This window comes from Corvus kubaryi, unplaced genomic scaffold, assembly GCF_017639235.1.
Source record: "Corvus kubaryi isolate FWS band 111438036 unplaced genomic scaffold, C.kubaryi_AGA036_p1.0 66, whole genome shotgun sequence".
Taxonomy (NCBI): Eukaryota; Metazoa; Chordata; class Aves; order Passeriformes; family Corvidae; genus Corvus; species Corvus kubaryi.
This window is the reverse complement of record NW_024582054.1, coordinates 22,701,660-22,719,628: the sequence shown is the minus strand read 5'-3', so window position 1 is coordinate 22,719,628 and position 17,969 is coordinate 22,701,660. Positions and strand designations below refer to the sequence as shown.

The 17,969-nt window shown below is 35.9% G+C and overlaps 1 protein-coding gene across 7 annotated transcripts in view; it reads right to left on the bottom strand.

The window, feature by feature from the left end:
- Positions 1 to 17,969, bottom strand: part of PAPOLA (poly(A) polymerase alpha) — a 44,076-nt gene that overhangs the window by 4,881 nt on the left and 21,226 nt on the right. For 2 of the 7 annotated variants that reach the window (XM_042048331.1, XM_042048329.1), the window contains exons 11-20: positions 17,546 to 17,666; positions 16,578 to 16,662; positions 12,041 to 12,094; positions 11,147 to 11,266; positions 9,577 to 9,686; positions 6,738 to 6,859; positions 5,607 to 5,749; positions 4,238 to 4,338; positions 1,528 to 1,748; positions 1,112 to 1,174 (exon numbers count right to left, since the gene is read on the bottom strand). In XM_042048331.1, the coding sequence (XP_041904265.1) occupies positions 1,112 to 1,174; positions 1,528 to 1,748; positions 4,238 to 4,338; positions 5,607 to 5,749; positions 6,738 to 6,859; positions 9,577 to 9,686; positions 11,147 to 11,266; positions 12,041 to 12,094; positions 16,578 to 16,662; positions 17,546 to 17,666 (1,140 nt within the window). Of the gene's footprint in view, positions 1 to 1,111; positions 1,178 to 1,527; positions 1,749 to 4,237; positions 4,339 to 5,606; positions 5,750 to 6,737; positions 6,860 to 9,576; positions 9,687 to 11,146; positions 11,267 to 12,040; positions 12,095 to 16,577; positions 16,663 to 17,545; positions 17,667 to 17,969 lie in introns of all 7 variants that reach the window. The other 5 variants (XM_042048332.1, XM_042048328.1, XM_042048330.1 and 2 more) reach the window with 3 other exon arrangements.

Below are 17,969 nucleotides of genomic sequence, written 5' to 3'. Positions count from 1 at the left end.
AGGACTAAAGCAGGACAATGGCACATTCTCATTTTAATAAAAACAGTCTGCTAGTTCAAATTGTACCATTTAGTAACCATACCCTAAAAAAAGCCATGCATTTCAGTGGAAGAAAACCTATGTTTTTGTTAATTTAAGAAATTTAATTCCACCATTTCTTTCCATAAATATTAAGGACAAAGACTTAGAGGAGACTGCCAATAAAAACTAACAGGATTATCTATGTCTTTTATAATGATCTATATCCAGTGGATCTATTTTTGAAGCAAGGATTAAGTGCTTACATGTATTTCTGCCCTCACCTATCTTAAGTTCAGAGATATTTCAAGGTGACTGCCCAATAAAATACAATTCCTCTCTACAGGGCATTGAAGCTATAAACCAATGAACTTACTTTTAAGCATAAGCATAATTTCCAGAGTATTCCAGAGACAACAGAACGTGCCCATAAAAACTGCAAAATCCCAAGTGGAGAGCTGCTATCATATGGCTAAAAAGAGTCTGTCACCTTTCTGTTCACCACTAAGCAGAAAAATTGTCTGCTAAATTACAAGATAGTGGAGGACCACATTGAATCTCCAAAGTCCTCAAAGAGTATGCTGCAACTTCACACAGTAATTTCACTGCCAGAGAAGATTTACTTACCATCACTTGAAATTTTTTTATCTAAAAAGCTAACAAGGTGGCTGGCTTTAGGATTCTCAGCCCAACATGAAAACTCCCAGTAGAATACAGAGGACAATTGTTCTTTCACTTATTAACATATATAAGGTTTGGGATCAGGCAAAACACTGCATATTAACACATCCCTGATCTAATTTAACAACCTGAAATATAAATATGACGACTAATTTTTTCACCATGAATGACCAGCAAAGAAATGACAGTCCTATGTGACTTTGGATCCAGGCTCAACTTAGCATGGCAGCAGGCAATGGACTGCAATTCATCAATAATACTGATATAAACATTAAAAAAATAACATATCATTTTGATATCTTTACTGGAGAGTCTATATCTAGACACACTCTTAGTCATTCCTAGAGAGAAACACAGTAATTTTCACAAGGAAGAGTCCCAATTAATATACACATAGTCTAGGCATAGATACCTTAGTTTCCATTTTTTCATGTTCATTCAAATCTATACAGCTAGTATCTTCACTTATTTCATCCTGCTGAAAAGCAAACACAGAAACTATCACAAATCATAAAACATATTTTTAAAAAATCAACAAGAAAATAAGGTCGAAGTGCTTATAAGGACAGAATTAGCTGTAAGACCTAGCATAATATAGGCTTACCAAAATAATTACTTTTAAGACAAGAATTTAGATTCTAAGCATTTGTGTGTCATGTGATGAGTATCAACAAAATAAAAGACACTTGGCAAGCTGAAAACATCAAGCAGCAATGCAATCAGATTAGGAAATATCTGAAACTTGGAATATGAGAATCAGCACTCTGGGTGAAATGAATATTCAAAGTTTTGAACATTGCTATGGTATGATCTCAAAATCTCAAATACCTCTTCAATTTTAATTTTCTTAGGAGACTCTTCTTTATGGGGAGAAGATGTCCTTTTCACTGCTGCGACAGGGCTAGGCATTTTTGTTGCAACATTTCCTGAACTTCTTGGTGATGGATTTAATAGATACGCTGAGGGAACAATTCTAGAGATGGTAGGCTTTGGTGGTGGAGAAATGGCTGGTTGTGTGGCAGTTTGAGGAATGCTTTCATTTGAAGTACCTATGGACAAATAATTTAAAGATCTTCAACAAGAGGAGTCGACACAATCATTTCAGTTCAATCACTGGTATTTTTGGTCTCTAATCAAAACCCCTGACATCAAGCAGGCATCAAGGAAGTGGTACAGTTAATGGTGTAAGCATCATATTTGGAACAGCAGGTGAGCATACACTGCAGTTTATTTTCAAGCTCATTCTTGAACTTGGGTACACCCTCAGCAAGTTCACTGATGACACCAGGCTGTGTGGTGCAGTTGACACACTGGAGGGATGGGATGCCATCCAGAGGAACCTGGACAGGCTGGGCAGGTGGGTCAGTGCAAACCTCATGAAATTCAATAAAGAGAGTGCAAAGTCCTATGCCTGGGTTGAGGCAATCCCAGGCACACCCACAGGCTGGGCAGAGAAGTGACTGAGAGCACCCCTGAGGAGAAAGACTTGGGGGTGGTAGCTGATGAAAAACCCAATGTGAGCTGGCAATGTGCTCATGCAGCACCAAAAGCCAACCCAACCATGGCCTGAGTTGCATCCAAAGGAGTGTGGGTAGCAGGTTGAGGGAGGGGATTTTTCCCTCTACTCTGCTCTTGTGAGACCCCACCTGGAGTGCTGCGTACAGTTCTGGTGTCCCCAATCTAAGAAGGACACAAAACTGTTGGAGCAAGTCCAGAGGAGGTCACGAAGTTGATATGAGGACTGGAGCACCTCCCCTACAGAGACAGGCTGAGAAAGTTTGGGCTGGTCAGTCTGGAGAAGAGAAGGCTGCATGGAGAACTCACAGCAACCTTCCAGTATCTGAAGGGGACCTACAGGGAAGCCAAAGAGGGGTTGGTTCTTTGTCAGGAACTGTAGTGATAGGACCAAGAGTAATGGGAACAAACTAAAAGAGGGGATGTCTAGATTAGGTATTAGGAAGAAATTCTTTACCGAGAGGGTGGTGAGACACTGGAACAGGTTGTCCAGGGAAGTTCTGGATTCCCCAACCCTGACAGTGTTCAAGGCCAGGTTGGATAAGTGCTTGAACAAACTGGTCTAGTGGGAGGTGTCCCTGCCCATGACAGGAGGGGTTGAGATTAGATGACCTTTTAGGTCCATTCCAAGCCCTTAACGTTCTATGATTCTGAGAAAGAAGTCCGGTACCAGACACAGGGTAGCCATGGCAATGACACTCTGCTTAGCCTGATTAACCCTGCTTGAGGCAGGCTACATGAGCCCAGGCAGAGCTCTCTACTAATACAGCTGTATTATTTGTGGTACCTGAAGTTCTACTGCTTCTGTACTCAGCCATATGTATGCATTGCCAAGACTGCCTTAAATCCAAGAGCAATCTGATATTCCCTTTTTCACCCAAAAATGAAGTTTATCACTTCTCAGGCTTAGATTATGCAGTGACAAATACGAAGTCGTCACAGAGCATCAAATAAAGAATTGATATTATATACATCCTTTTGAAAAATGCTCCATATGACAAAGCTCTATCTCATCAATTGCCTACCTCAAACCAATAAGCGCACATAGGGAGATGCTCCAAGATGAGAAAAAATACATTGAGGAAATTTTTCATTAACAACTATCAGATGATTAACATTTTGATTAACCAAAATATAAGAATGAACAACTTCTGATATGCTTCCAAATCCAAAAACCAGTCATGCCATTTAAGCTCCATTTAGTGCTGCTCATGGACAAACTTACTCACACTGATGCACCTGTGACACGATAAAAATCAGAGAGAAGTAAGACTAAACCATGCCACACGTCAAGAGTGAAATGAGAGATTTCATTTTGAAAGGCTAACCAGTCACTCCCCTTTTCCATCTATTTCTGATTTGCTCCTTGCACACAGCTAAAGCTCCATCAAAAAAGAAGAGTAGCTGACTCTAAGAGAACATTTTCACCAGATGCTTTTATTCTTTGACTGAAGAGTCAAATTTTTTAATTACTTTTAAGTAAAGTGTACTTTTTCTTGCAGAAAAATGGAGGATAAAGTTAGCACACACGGTGGGACACATCTGAACAGACAGCAGTAAGGAACGTGTTTCTGCTTACATCTGAGTCTTTTTCATTCCTAGAATCAATTTCATGAAGCACAAGGAGCGGGAACATGGGAGCACAGACTACATACAGACAGTACAGAACCACCTTGAGTTTAACTACATAATGAATTAAAAAGAAATATAAATATTGTTCTTCCAGCTTCAGATAGTTTTTTCCTCATTTAGCCAAACAAACTATAGACCTGCATTAGGTCATTGGAACACTACTGCTATTGTGAATGGCAAATATAAATCCCTAAAAGAAATAAACATCACAGCATAAATATTCCTCTATGATTTTCTGAATCCTAAAGAAATTATTGAACTATGCATATCAAGGAGAATACATTACAGCATGTGTTAAGTAAAGACTAGAAGACTCAAACTGGAAGAAAAATTGCCTTATAAACATTACCAAAAATTCAACAGAAACAATATGCTATGCCATTTTCCTTACCCCCTGAGCTTTCACTGGAATTTATTTGTGGCACAGTGACTTCAGAAGCCTGTGTGTTGGTCACAGATGCTGCTGTTACAGCTGGCGCAGGACTGCTTCTGCTAAAAAGAGACAAATTTTGGACCACTGAAAACATTAGTAAAGCTATGGTGCTACATGATCTGCCTTTCATCACATCGTATGTGTGACCACTAACCACAGCTGGTATTTTACCTACATTACAGAGCAGAACTTATGTCAGTAAAAAGGTAAAAATGAGCATTGCAATCTGCTATCAAACTCAAGCAATGGAAGCTATATCAAATATTAAATTTAAATCACTCAATGACAGTTTTTGAGACCAGGAAAAGGTCTCATTTTATTTTTATCTCATTTGTGCTTAAAAGACAGGCAAAAATTAAGGCAGTGTCCACCCAAATAATGTGCAGGGGAAAATATAGCAACTATTTACTGAAGGATGAAACAAAACCAATCATCCCAAGCAAAGGTCTGGGGCTTCAAGTGACCAACCACAAAAATGATCCTCTTTTAATCTTCAAGAAGTTGGGAAGCAGTATGTGTCTAATATCAATTTCCACTTCACCTGTGATATCCTAGGTATCACAGACTCATTTCAATAGCACAGATAGTGGCATCCACTACTGTTAATCATTTACCAAGGTAGAATAACTAAAAGAACACTTGTCAAAAGGACTAAGTCAAGTATTTAGTCCTATACAATGCCCTATAATATATGTGTAATACTGCTGAACTATAGGAGATTGATGATAACTTCTATATGTATCAAAGAGATGAACATGAGACTCTTCAAAGAAAGGACTAAACTCATTTACTGGGGCAAACTGGAGTCAAGGTAGGAAAAGACTTAATACAGAAAGTTAGTATTAAGAAAACTCTACTATGTACACTTTGAAACTAAGAGGGGAAATTATGTTCCTAAGCTTAATTTGCATAGGTATCATCAGTAACAGCAGTAGCACTACTGATTTCCCAGACAGAAAATCTAAACCTCTCTACTGTCTCACACTTGGATCCAAAACTCAAAAAATTACTTACTCACCCTCACAACTACTTGCTCACTACCTATCATACCCTCCTTACTGCAGGACCCAGGTTTTCGTATAGTGTTCTTCTAAGCATTTTTATCCAACTTTAGAACTCCTCATCTCAAGTTCAGTCCCATGCTCCCTATTCCCGAAATTTCACTCTAGTGCTCAAACTGGAAATAAGAGTGCCTACAATCTCCATCCAATTTGGAACATTCCCACCTTGGTAACAGTAGCTATCTCATGCATGCAGTATTTGCCATGTATTTAACACAAGTAATTCAGGAAGAGAGAGCAGCAACAAGACTGAGAGTCTTCATTACCCCTGAGAACTTCCAGAACTGTTCAACGGACTCGTCTTCATAGCACTGGTAGGCGAAGGCACAGACGTGCTGTTATCACTGTCCATAGACAAGTCTAGGCTGCTGTCATTCAGAGCAGTCAACCTGATCCCTTCTGTTGAGTGCTGCAAGCCACAAGGCAAAGGAAAACTCTGTTAGTCTAATTAAAGGTTTAAAAATCAACAGAAATTAAAGTTATTTCAAAATGCAAACTTTTATGGACAATTTTCAAATCCTTTTACATGTAAATAATCCACTATCCTCCCACTACAAGCATTTACATTTTCATGTTCACAACTCTGCTACAGATTTGTCTGAACCAATCACGTTCAAAACCAAACTGTTAACATATTTAATGATTATATTTTCAGCTTTATTTCAAATTTCTTTGGTTTGGTGGGCTTATAAATACTTTCATTAACTTTAAAGCAACTGATGTACATAAAAAGAATTTAAAGAGGATTTGAACTCAGTCCATGGAGAAGAAAGACCCTTTTCTGACATAGTACTACTACTTAGAGAGATGTATTACTTAATATTTACATTGCTCTCTGAAGCAGATCTACACTTGGTGTCAATAAAGACTTTCTAGTCCTGAAAACAGCATTCAATATAAAACAGCTATAGAAATAAAGCATGTTATTCAGCTACAGTTAAAACAGAATATGTAACAGTGGTTTAGCTATTAAGAAACCCAAGCAAACCCGTATTGCTCTCAAATTAAGGTAATACAAAGCAGCACGGATTTTGAAACAGACTGAATTGTTCAATTCAAAGTTCCACCCCTTCTTCCTGACTCCACTAAAATTAAACAATCCAATGAAGCATCTTAATTAAAAACTAATGCTACCATTCTCCACACAGGCCATACCATAGGCCACACAGGTAAACTATTCAGCCAGACAAGAAGATACTATCCACATTGTTGATGTTCTCAAAAATCTAGTATTAGATCTAGTGCACCTAATAATACTGCTACACTCAAATGAGATCATATTGCAGGTAAAATTAAGATCTCAAAATGTGATTTTAATTCTTTGATTAGTAAACCTAAAAATCAAAAATTTGAGAGCAACTGCATTTTCATTGCTCTCAAATATTAGTGAAGTTTACCTTTTTCTTTTTCTGAAGCACGTGATTAGGTAGTAGTTGGTGAAGTTGCTTACGTTTCACATGCCTTGCAGCAATCTTCATATCCATCTCAAACATCTTGCTGTTTATTGCTTGCCTATAAACTACACAATTAGAGTAACATTAAGACATACTGAAGCATTTTGCAAAGTCCACTTACTTGCCCAGGCAGAAACAATTTGCATTTCAGAGCACTTATTACCCTCAAGAACAAGAATAATGTTTCCTTGCACTGGAGGAAGAAGGGGAACTGCCTACCACACTAGCACTGATAGTACAAACACAAACATTGGTTTGGAAACAAGTGACCTGTTTTTCAAGAAAAATGTCTTGCAAGCACACAGTTTTTAACAAGTTTATTTTTAACAAGTTTTAACTGTAAGAGCTCTGAAGCAACTTGTTCATTTTTTTCTCAATGGGACTAAAGACAGAAATAAAATTTTCTCACAAAGAATTACAGTATTTACATCAAATTATTTTCTTCACAGGTGATTTTATTTACACAGCTCCTGCAACAAATGGGTTTTAAATCAGGAGCTAAGTGCTCATGTGCCACCTAATGCAGTAAAATTACCGTGACAACTCATGCACCATTACATTTTTATATAAAAGTAATTTATGTTTGGGTTTTTTCTGTTTTGTTGGGCTTTTTTCTTGCTTTGGTACGTTTTCGGTTTTTTAAAAAATTTTGTACAGTTGTTTTGGTGGGTTTGTTTGGTTGGTTTTTGTTTCTTTTAATTTTGTGTACTATAACGAGTTATTTCTCTTCACCTCAGAACATCTGCTTCTGGTAAGTCAACATGGCAAGCGCTTGTACAAGAACTGCACTGGAACCCAGGATTCTGGGTTCAAGTAAAGCCAGGTAAAAATGAAAAGCCTGCTAATTCACACTGACTGTCTCTACAACATTAAACAAAAGCTGGGGCAGATGTATGAATAAAAAATGGCTCTGTAGATCTTAAGTATAAAAACTCAAGAGGTAGCTCCCTTATTCACTGTCTACCGAACAACATTAAGGAATCTCACTGAATAGGCTGTGAACATGCAATTAAAAAGGTGTTAAGAGTGAGGCACACAAAGAGTTCAATGAATACTGAGTATGAAAGAGAATACTGCTCTACTTCTTGGTATTGAAGAAGCTCATAAAGCCTCTTTGTAAAAAATGATACAGGTGACAGCTAAGGTAGAAGCATGCTCAGCGAAACCAGACATAGTTAAATCATTCCTGACATTAGGTCTTATCAAAGTTTCCAAGAAACTAGGAAAACCTAGATCACTCTTCATGTCTCTCTTCCTCCTCTTGCTCCTGCTAAAAAAGGAAGCTATTCTTTAATTTCATCCTGAAAAATGCTTAGTTACTTTTGATAAAATCGTAGGGTCTATTCCAAAAGACAGGGTAAAGAAGTCTTTAGGATGGATTAAAAACAATGAAGACAGACCCATATTAATTTCAGATTACCAAAAAACCCACAACACACAAAGAGAAATTGCTTACTAGATGGTTACTTCTGGAAGTGTATTCACAAATCAAAAACTCTGCACCACAGTTTATAAGGATCTTGATGAAATGCTACTCCACTTATAAGTGCATCTATTTAGACAAACTTCAGGAATATAGTGCAAATAAATCACATTCAAAATTGTAAGTGCAAGTTTTAGTGTTTTCATACAAAAATGTCTGACAAGTATACTACTGAAATATCTGTTTATAAACAATAAAAGACCTGAGAAACTCTAACTTCTGAATTCCTGCACTCCTTCAAAGCAGCAGCCAAGGTACTGTCTTTTCTAAATTCTCAAAAATTAGAATGATGTTCCTATAGTTGCTATAGTTTCTCCTTCACCACTAATAATTACAAGAAATATTTCACCTCTCAAGAAAGAAATGCCCCTCTGCAGATATATACAGCAAGAAAGCACTTTGAAACCTTGGCATGATTTATAAATATACCTATATATTTATTGCATTCAAAGGTGTGAGGCAGAGGGGTGTCAAGGTGTCCAATTCCCTTGCTTCCTCAAACTTACTGAGTCTTAGAAATTCAGAGATCAGGGCTGCATTAGGTAACACTTGAACCTAATCCTTCAACTCTGTAAACACAGAATACTTGAGTCTCAACTGTTGTTAAAAAAAAAAAATTAAAGCAAATGTATTAGATAAATCTGTCAAAGCTACTGTTCCTGACACTCTGGAGTCACACTCCCCAGCTGTTACCAATTCTTTGCTTATAAAATTTCTTATGTGTGTACTAAGTTATTTTTGTGAATCAAAAAGTAAGCATCAGAAAGCCAAAAAGCTCTCTTACACTGAGTGTTGGACATGAAAGTAAAAGTTACTGAATCAATTATCTAGCATGAAACACCATGGAATAAAAGACATTTTGTAATCCACTGATAAATTTAGCTTCCCCAAGTAACAAAAATATTTAAACTGTACTGTAAATTTTTGAGGTTATGCTTGCTAGTTTGCATATGATAACTAATTCATCTGTTTAATAAAGATTACAAAATAATGTACCACACTTTTAGTGAGATCTGCAAGATGTGTGTATAATTTTTATCACTTTTAATGAGAACAAACTGAAAGTCATTAGTCTGAAGTGTTTAGAAGCATTAAAACTCATTGAAAATGTGTTTCATTAAATAAAACCCCGAACTCCTTGGCTGAATCCCCCTGTGTAGATACAATTCTACTACTAATATGAGCATTATGAATAAAGACTATATTTTGAGCAAAGACAAAAGCTTCAACAAGTTTATTAATACCAGAACACCTAGAAAAAGTTTATTAATACCAGAACACCTAGAAAGCAAAACTCACCTGTGTCTGTAAAAGACTGAATGTCGTAGGTAAGATCAACACTTAAATTTTCAGAGTTTTCTGTTTTCTTAAACACCAACCCAATCACCCACATCGTACGGTATTCTTCCCTGGAAAATGTTGTATAAAACAGTCATGTAATACTGACAGTATTAACTAACTTAATAAGTTATTTGCTGCAGTAACAACAGTTATACATTTTCACTCCTGTAGCAATGGGAAACTAGACATACAAAAGCAAAAACCAAAGCTGACTAACAACATTCCCTTTTCATTCATAATATAAAAGTCATTAAACACTACACATCTACCTCCAGCAAATGAACTAAGATCATCAGTAGATTACTCCATCCAATTGTGCTCCCATACAGATCCTCTCATGTAGCTACTAGCATGAGAGTAACCAGCTCTCAACTAGCCATAGCAACTATAAAGGCACCGAAAGTAATTAGAATCTATTCCCCAACTAAGCAACTTCCATTTCGCAACCTAAATGTGTCTTCAACACTCAAATTTCTTAGCTGTAACTGAACACAAACTGCAGGTTTCAGTTAAAAACCTCCCTTTGACAGCTCCCCTTCACATGGGAAGGTGAAAGAATGTCCTTTGTATACACTGGGAAGACAAACTTTCCTGAAAGCGTTGCCTGCATCAAGTCCTCTGAAATAAGAGCTAATTGAAGCCTCTGATTATGCAGGCAGTTGTAGCTGTATCCACCTGCTAAAATGATGCTAAAGTGGTACTGCCTGCTTCCTTCCAATTTTACTCAGAACATGCATACAACAATTACATAACCTCTAAAAAAAAAAAAGTAGCACCATACTGTACCTAAAGCAGTTAATGTGTGGAAAAGGCTCTGTGCAAGGATAACAGGGCTTTTCACATATCCCAGTAAAGACGAATTTCTCCCCCATTCTCACACTTCACACAAAAATACGATTCCTTACAAATTAATTACAATGCTATCTCAAAATAAAGTCTTAAAAGAGTTTTCAGCCCCCACACACCTGCAATCACTGTTTTGAGTGGGGGAGAAAGGAATAGCAGAGGAAGGAGCCAAAAAACATTTAAAATCTTCAGCAATCTGAAGTACTTTATATTCTCTCCACTGTTTCCAAAACCTGACAAATTCTAACAGTTATTATGATTTCAGTGATATTCATCCCAACTGCTAAATTTTGTAAAATTAAATTAACTTGGTTACTCAAGAGCTCCATTCTACAGTGCCTGATGTTCTCCCAGATTCTCAGTGCCTCCTCACAATTAAGCCAGCATCAACTAAGTAGCAGTAACTTATACAGGTTGGCAAGAAATCATGCAATTAATACAGTTACTAACAAAAATACACTTCCCCTTATTTTCTGATTCAGAAACATTTTTATAAAGAATTAAAGAGTACCTAATTTCACAAATAGTACTTAAGAAGAGCTGAACATTGTTTGTTTGCCTTTAGGTGCTGTCATTAAAAATTAATCCTTTTAAGATTCTACAAAAATGTCCATTTATTTATTAATGAAATTGTATTTTAGTTAGCTTCTCCCTATTTAATGAAGAAAACGGGTTTGCTTACTTGTCAGGATTCTCCTTGGGTGCTGGGAATGACTGTGGATTCACATGAGCCAGTGTAATGAATTCATTCTTCTCCAGGTTTCCAACTAGAATACGGATTTTTGATTCCACCAAGCCCACCCTGCATAAATGTCATTTATTAACAAGATCTCATTAACAGGAAATAATAGAAGTATCTAACATCATATATCAGGATAAAATCCTCAACATTCTCCTTATATTAATACTTGAGACTACAAATGAATTAGTGCACGCCAGATTAATTCAGATCAATTATTTCAGTTAAGGCGTTACAAAAACTGACACAAGGGAAGCTTAAGAATGCCCTGCAGCTCTCTCTGTGGCCTGATTTTACAAATGGAATTAAATACAAGACATTACACACCAAGTAAAAGGCAGTCAGAAGGAGCTACCACATATTTATCCAATATTCTTTTGGCCTCAGATGATGAATTTTAGAGGTGAAGAAATTCCCAATACCTGCCAACCTTAAAATTTCACTAGTAAGAGAGATCAGAAACATGGGAAAGGGGAATTTTTGTTTTGAGAAACAGCATTTCAAGTGACTGAAAACATACCTCCTCACACTGCTTATTAAAAAAAGTGCACAAGGCATTTGTAAAGTAAACCTGACAGTGCTGTTAAGGAAAAATTCAAGCAACAGCCTTTACTCTCTAGTTTTTCATCTTTTTTTTCAAAACTCTACGATCTTTTTCCATTTAATTTTGAAACACCGAAGCTCCACTTTCTTTCATTAAGAAGACACCTGATACACTAGATACTCCCTCGTGTCCAAGGCTGGTGGCGGGGAGGGAAGGGAGGTTGTTGTTTTTGATGTTTGGTGGGGAGGTTTTTTTGTTTTGATTTGGTTCTTGGATTATCAAGGATTACTCACCATTCTAGTCGCTGTTTTTCTGTCGGTGCACTTGCTAGAAGTACAATATAATGCCTTTGGAGATAAAGACAATATGCTATTCTATATATATTTCTAAAACTAGACATTCAAACCTTAATATTAAAACTTTGCAGTAAATTCTACATTGTAAAATACAGATTATTAGCTTAAGTATATATCCTACGTTAAATTAAGTTTTGTTACGTAGAAATAGGGGCTATGTCCCAAGTGTGTGACTAACAGACTTCAAAACATTTTGGAGTTTAGGGCCATTTGCAACTCCGCTGTAATACCAATAACCTTAATAAAAGGTTAGGAATGTAGCATTGGTTGAAATATTTCAATACCTGATGAGATCAGGGATTTAACTGACTATGAATCAAGAAAAAACAGTTGTTCACTACTACCTTTACATGTCATCTGTCTTAGTTGCAACATTATTTCTGAATAGTGAGAAGAGTGGTCAGCACACATGCATTTGTTCAAAATCCAAAATAACACTATGAAATACGGTTAAAAAAATTTGTATCTCAATTTTGGAATTCTCTGAAGACACTTATCTGAAATTTCATAATGAATGTTTCCTCTGATGATAGTTCTTAACCTCTCAATTATATTTCAAGGATATTCAGTGTATACCCACTATAAGCAGATTTCAAAGAGACAGTATACAAAACAAGAATGGTATTTTAAACAAAAAAGCCCAAGGACAGCAGAATGGGAAACGATTAGTTTTAACTTGAGTTCCGAATGAGGGAGCTGAGGCAATCTCACATGCTTACAGACAGGTTTTTCAGAATCTTAGCTGGGAAGTCTTTAACATCCTAAGTCATCCAAAGCCACACTACTCTATACTGATATGGCATGTTTAGGTACCTTCAGAGCAGGATTTAAAGAACAGTACTAACACGAGATACCCTAGCATATAGTTCATAGAAAGGAAAGCAAGGTCAATGATGCTGGAAAACCCTGGTGCAGTCCTCTGGTGCCACAGGCCTTCAAATTGCAACAGCAAATACAAATCAACAGATCAAATTAGCAGCTACATGTTTCTGTACTTATCTCTAGGTGGCAAGAACGAAAATACTACAGTCCTCTGATTTCAGTCAGAGAATGTCAACGAAACAAGAGAACTGCAACGGAGACATTTGGAGAAACTTCTCCCTTGTTCTGAATAAAAAGAGATTAAATAACCTATTCATTCTGCATCTTGGCAGTATTGACTGCTTCACAGAAAAATCTTACGGAAAAAGATAAAAAGGGTCCTTTAACTCTGTATGAGACATTACTAATGTTGGTTTATTCTAAGGAGTACTCCACTTTCAGTAAGATTCCTACACCACACACATCGCACACTTGCAGAATGTTTCATTCAGAAGAAACTACAATGCTTAAGCTTTTTGATATTTTTAACCATGTCCGAATCGAAAAAGACAAATCTCAACATGCAAATATTTGAAAAAATCAATTTTCCAATTACTTATTAAAAGCAGCTCTTTGAAACAGACTTCTTAAGAATCATTTAAAAAAAAAAAAAAAAGTAATTTGTTTATGTCTAAAAGCCTCAAGTAGCTGGTAAACACCTAGGAAAAAACCCTAAGCCTAATTTATGCAAAAAAAAGTAATGATTAACTATTTTTGCTCAGGTAGTGTTTGCTGAAAAAGAAAAAAGTAAAGGATCCAATTTCTCCCCACTCACTTACCAGCTGTTAGCACTGAGAGGGAATTATTCACTAGAAACTTCCTACTACAATTTTCAATAAAATTAAATAGTGTTAAAAATTAATATATTTTAAAAGTCCAAGGTCTCACTGCTAAATTTTGCGAAGACGTGTTATCAGTGCCTCAGTCATAATTTTATCACAAAGCACATGTGTAACTCAGAAGTATCTATCACTTCATTATAAAGAAAAAACGGTCCTAGCTTAAGCTTCTACATCTCGATGGTGACTTTTAGACTCGGTATTATTCTGAAGTATATTGGTTTGGAGTTCTGTTTGGGGGCTTGAAAGTTTTCTCACTGTCTGCCTTTCAGCATTCTTTTCACAAAAATAACCTAATGTAGATAGTATGGAATTGTAATACATCATTAACACAAGTATTTCTAAAAAAACCCACCCAAATTAGAGTCATATTACTTTCTGGGGAAAACAAAACAAAAAAAACAACAACAAAAAACCCCCCACCAAAGAAACTAACAAAACCCAACCAAACAAAAAAAACCAAAACACACCAAAAATTAAAAAAAAAAAGACACCCCAAAACCAACTGAGAACACCTGAACATGTTAATTTTGATTTTTCTTTATTGTATGTCTAGGAAGTATACTTATATCCAGTACTTTAAAGTCTTATGAAGCCAAGAGACTTTTTAAAAAGGTGTATTTATATTCTACTTATTTAGCAGAATTTTCTCTTCTAATGACATAGAATATGCTAGAGCTTATTAAATGAGTGCTATTTCTCTCAAAACACTGCTCTCTTGGTCTTAAGCTACAACCATTTCATTTCTCATGCAACACTTCAGACTCATATCCACTTGAAATTCTTGTCACTTCCCTGTAAAACACCGTACCTGTATGTTCCTTGTCACTGCTTCCCCCCCCTTTTGAAAAATTTAAATCTACACGAAGGGCAGATAATACATGTTGTCACTCCCTATCTCCAAGTAATTGCTGACATTTACAAAGTAAGAAAAAAAATAAGTAACTAAAAGCAGATTTCCTAATTTTCTTAATTTCTAATCTGCTCCTACCATGCAGGTATGCAGTAGCCTCTAGATTTCATTAGTCACACATCATTAAGGTTTATTTTAAACATAGACAGCAAGTCAAAAGTGCTTATGAACAGTAGATATTTAGCAACTAATTGCCATTGAGAGTGATAGATTACTGAAGCTAAATTTTCAGATAAAAAGAAATGTTTGTCTCAGAGCAAGGATCAGACATTCTCTTATCTGAGAATAACAGCATTACACACTGCTATGAATTCAGCAGAACATGCCAAGGCATCTACAATTTATACAGGAGAAGAAAGTGAAGAGGGAAAAAAAACTTCAATACATCTAGCTTTCAGATGGAGATCTGACCAAGAGAGCCACGTTTACTGCATACAGATGACTGCATACAATTATTTACTTTGTAAAGGCTACTAACCAAAATTTTAAAATTAATCTACTAAGGGAAAACAGAGGAAATCCTGGGTAATTTAAATTAAAGCAGGCTCCATAATACCATTCCACAGTTAAAAAAATAAAATTAGAGCAAAGACATCATGTGCAAAACAGAAAACCTGGGTATATAATGTAGCAATGAAAGCTTCTCTTGCTCAGCAACTGGTAAAATGGCTAAAGCTGGTACACAAAAAAACCTACATTAAAATGGAGATTATTTCAAATGACATTAAATGCTTCCTATTTTTGAAAGAAACAAAAAAAATGTACTAGAAACCTCTTCAACAGAACTGATTTGTCTGCAGCCCAATTTTACTTCAAATAATAATATAATTTAATAATGTTCTTTTAAATGTTTTCAATCTTAAGCTCCAAGGAACAACAAAAGCCGTCGAAATGTTTTAAAGTTTTTATCATGCAAAAAGTATAGAAACAAAACACAGACACATTATGAAGGTCATCAGTCTCTTTTAATGGGGGAACTGTATATTTCAATCTTGTTTAGATTAGTACAAAACCAACCAACCACCCAACACAAACATGTGTAATATATATTTGATCTTGATTCAAGAAAAATGGGTCTCCAATTTCAACTGAGGGCAAAGAAGATGTAGTCCATATTTTAATAATCCATATTTATTGTAAAAATACAACTTTCAGCAAGTCCGTATACATTTAACAAGCTTCTGCCCCACAAGCATATTACTAGAAACCCTAAAAGTGTGAAGTGTGAATTTCAGTACTTCCCTCAGAGACATTACAAAATTAGAAAAGCTAGGTATAAGTTAATAAAGATCCAAGAGCCTTAAGCTTTAATGAAAAAAATCTAGTAATAACTGGTACAGCTGGTAGTTAGCCAACACAATTGCAAAAATATGTTTTATTATCAGAGTAAACTGTTGACTGTATTGACAGAAGAAAACATACAGTTTCAAGTACTTATTCATTTTAAATATTGACCTTCAGAATAAGTTCTTTCAACATCTTTTTTCCTGGGAAGACCCATTTTTAGAATGCTTACTGACAGCACTAAAGATCATTTCTATTAGTCAAACCAGATGACACGTCTTCAATGTTACTGGTAGCATACCAGTTCAGAGTTAACTGGTGACATTCTAAATATCTGCTCAGGGACTAAAAGGTACCTGAAATACAGGTTTAAGACACAACAAAGTACCTGAGGAGATTATTCACTTTCTAAGAGAAAGGACAGTAGTGCATTCACTCTCCCACTCTATAGAAAAATCCTAACAAAACATTTTTTGGACATCTAATGTATGTATATTTATGATCCTGTGCTACAGAGCATTATTAGGTACTTCAACTGATAAACTTAAAATATTCTGCCATGCCATAAAATACATACTTGTACTTCTGAAAGAAGTTTGGAGCTTCAAAAAGTTTGGACCACTCTGCCTTACTCAGCAAAATTTCATCTGTGATAGCAAGACCTAAATTATAAAAAAAAAAAAAAAATTTAAACTTTTTTTTTAAAAATACAGTTTGGTATCCAGAGTAAAGACAGTTTATTAACTTAGCAAAGACTACTACAAATTATTTCCTCCCTTCAAATCCACAGCAATTTATCAACAAGATTTATAATTCAGTCATACTTTAATTGGTCCTTCATTAAACAAATATTAATTTTTAAAAAACCTACATCTGTGTAGAAATGTATGTTAATTGATCAGATTATTGCACATATTTTTACTCTGTGTTGTAATATAGCTCCACTTAGTTTTTTGCATATGCCACAGTAACCATTCAGTTGGAATCACCTCTTGTGCAAGGCATTTTACAAGGAAAAGAAACAGTGAGACAACAAGGTATTGCTCTATCTGAGAAAGCTACTTGTAGTTGCTCCCTGCATCAAGTCTATTTCTTGCTTTGATAACAACTTCTCTTATCTGCTATAATTATTCAAGTACATTATTTGGATAAATCCAGAGGACTCATCTTCAAGAGAGTACACTGCCTTGACTAGGCCTAGAAACAGGCATCAAGTGGAACTACTATTGCTAATCTTTCATTTATCATGACACAATCTAAGCCACTAAAATAAAATTATAGCATTAGTTCTAATTTTCAGAGCACAAGGCATTCTATTTCACTACCCTCAGTTTCTAAGAGTGAAGGACAGACCTGCAGAAGTATCTACTAAATTCGCAGTGTTAAGCAACATTAAGTGTAACAGGCCAAGTTCTACCTCCCTCAGAAGTCTTGTCTCAACAAGCTTTTTAACATCCCCACCTCCCCCTTCACAGCATACCTGCAATGAAACTATTTTAAATCTGTTTGAAAACATTTATATAGAGAGCATAAGATAATACTTACCTTGCTTAAATTCCTCAACCATGACCATCCGTGTGGAAACGGACACATTGTACGTAGAGTTCTGCTGTGGGTATGCTGGTGTAATTATAGGCATAAGATGGTACCTATCACTGGGGTTTACCTACATATAACAACAGCCAATCAGTTTTCTTCAAGCACACACATCAGTTAACAGATTTGGATTTCTCCTTTTACTACAACCAAGTCTTAAGTTCTAAGAGACCTTAGTTTGTAGACCGAGTTCAGAAAAAGTTTAGAAAACAGAACAAAGAACATCTTTCTGAATGACAGTGATGTGGGAGGGTTGTAACCTGTCAGCACATCAAGATGAAGCTGCAGGCATTTCTAAATCCAGAAATGCCAACCAAACAGAACAATTTCCCTCTTTAATAGAAATTAGTTTGTGATCACATGAAACCAAGGC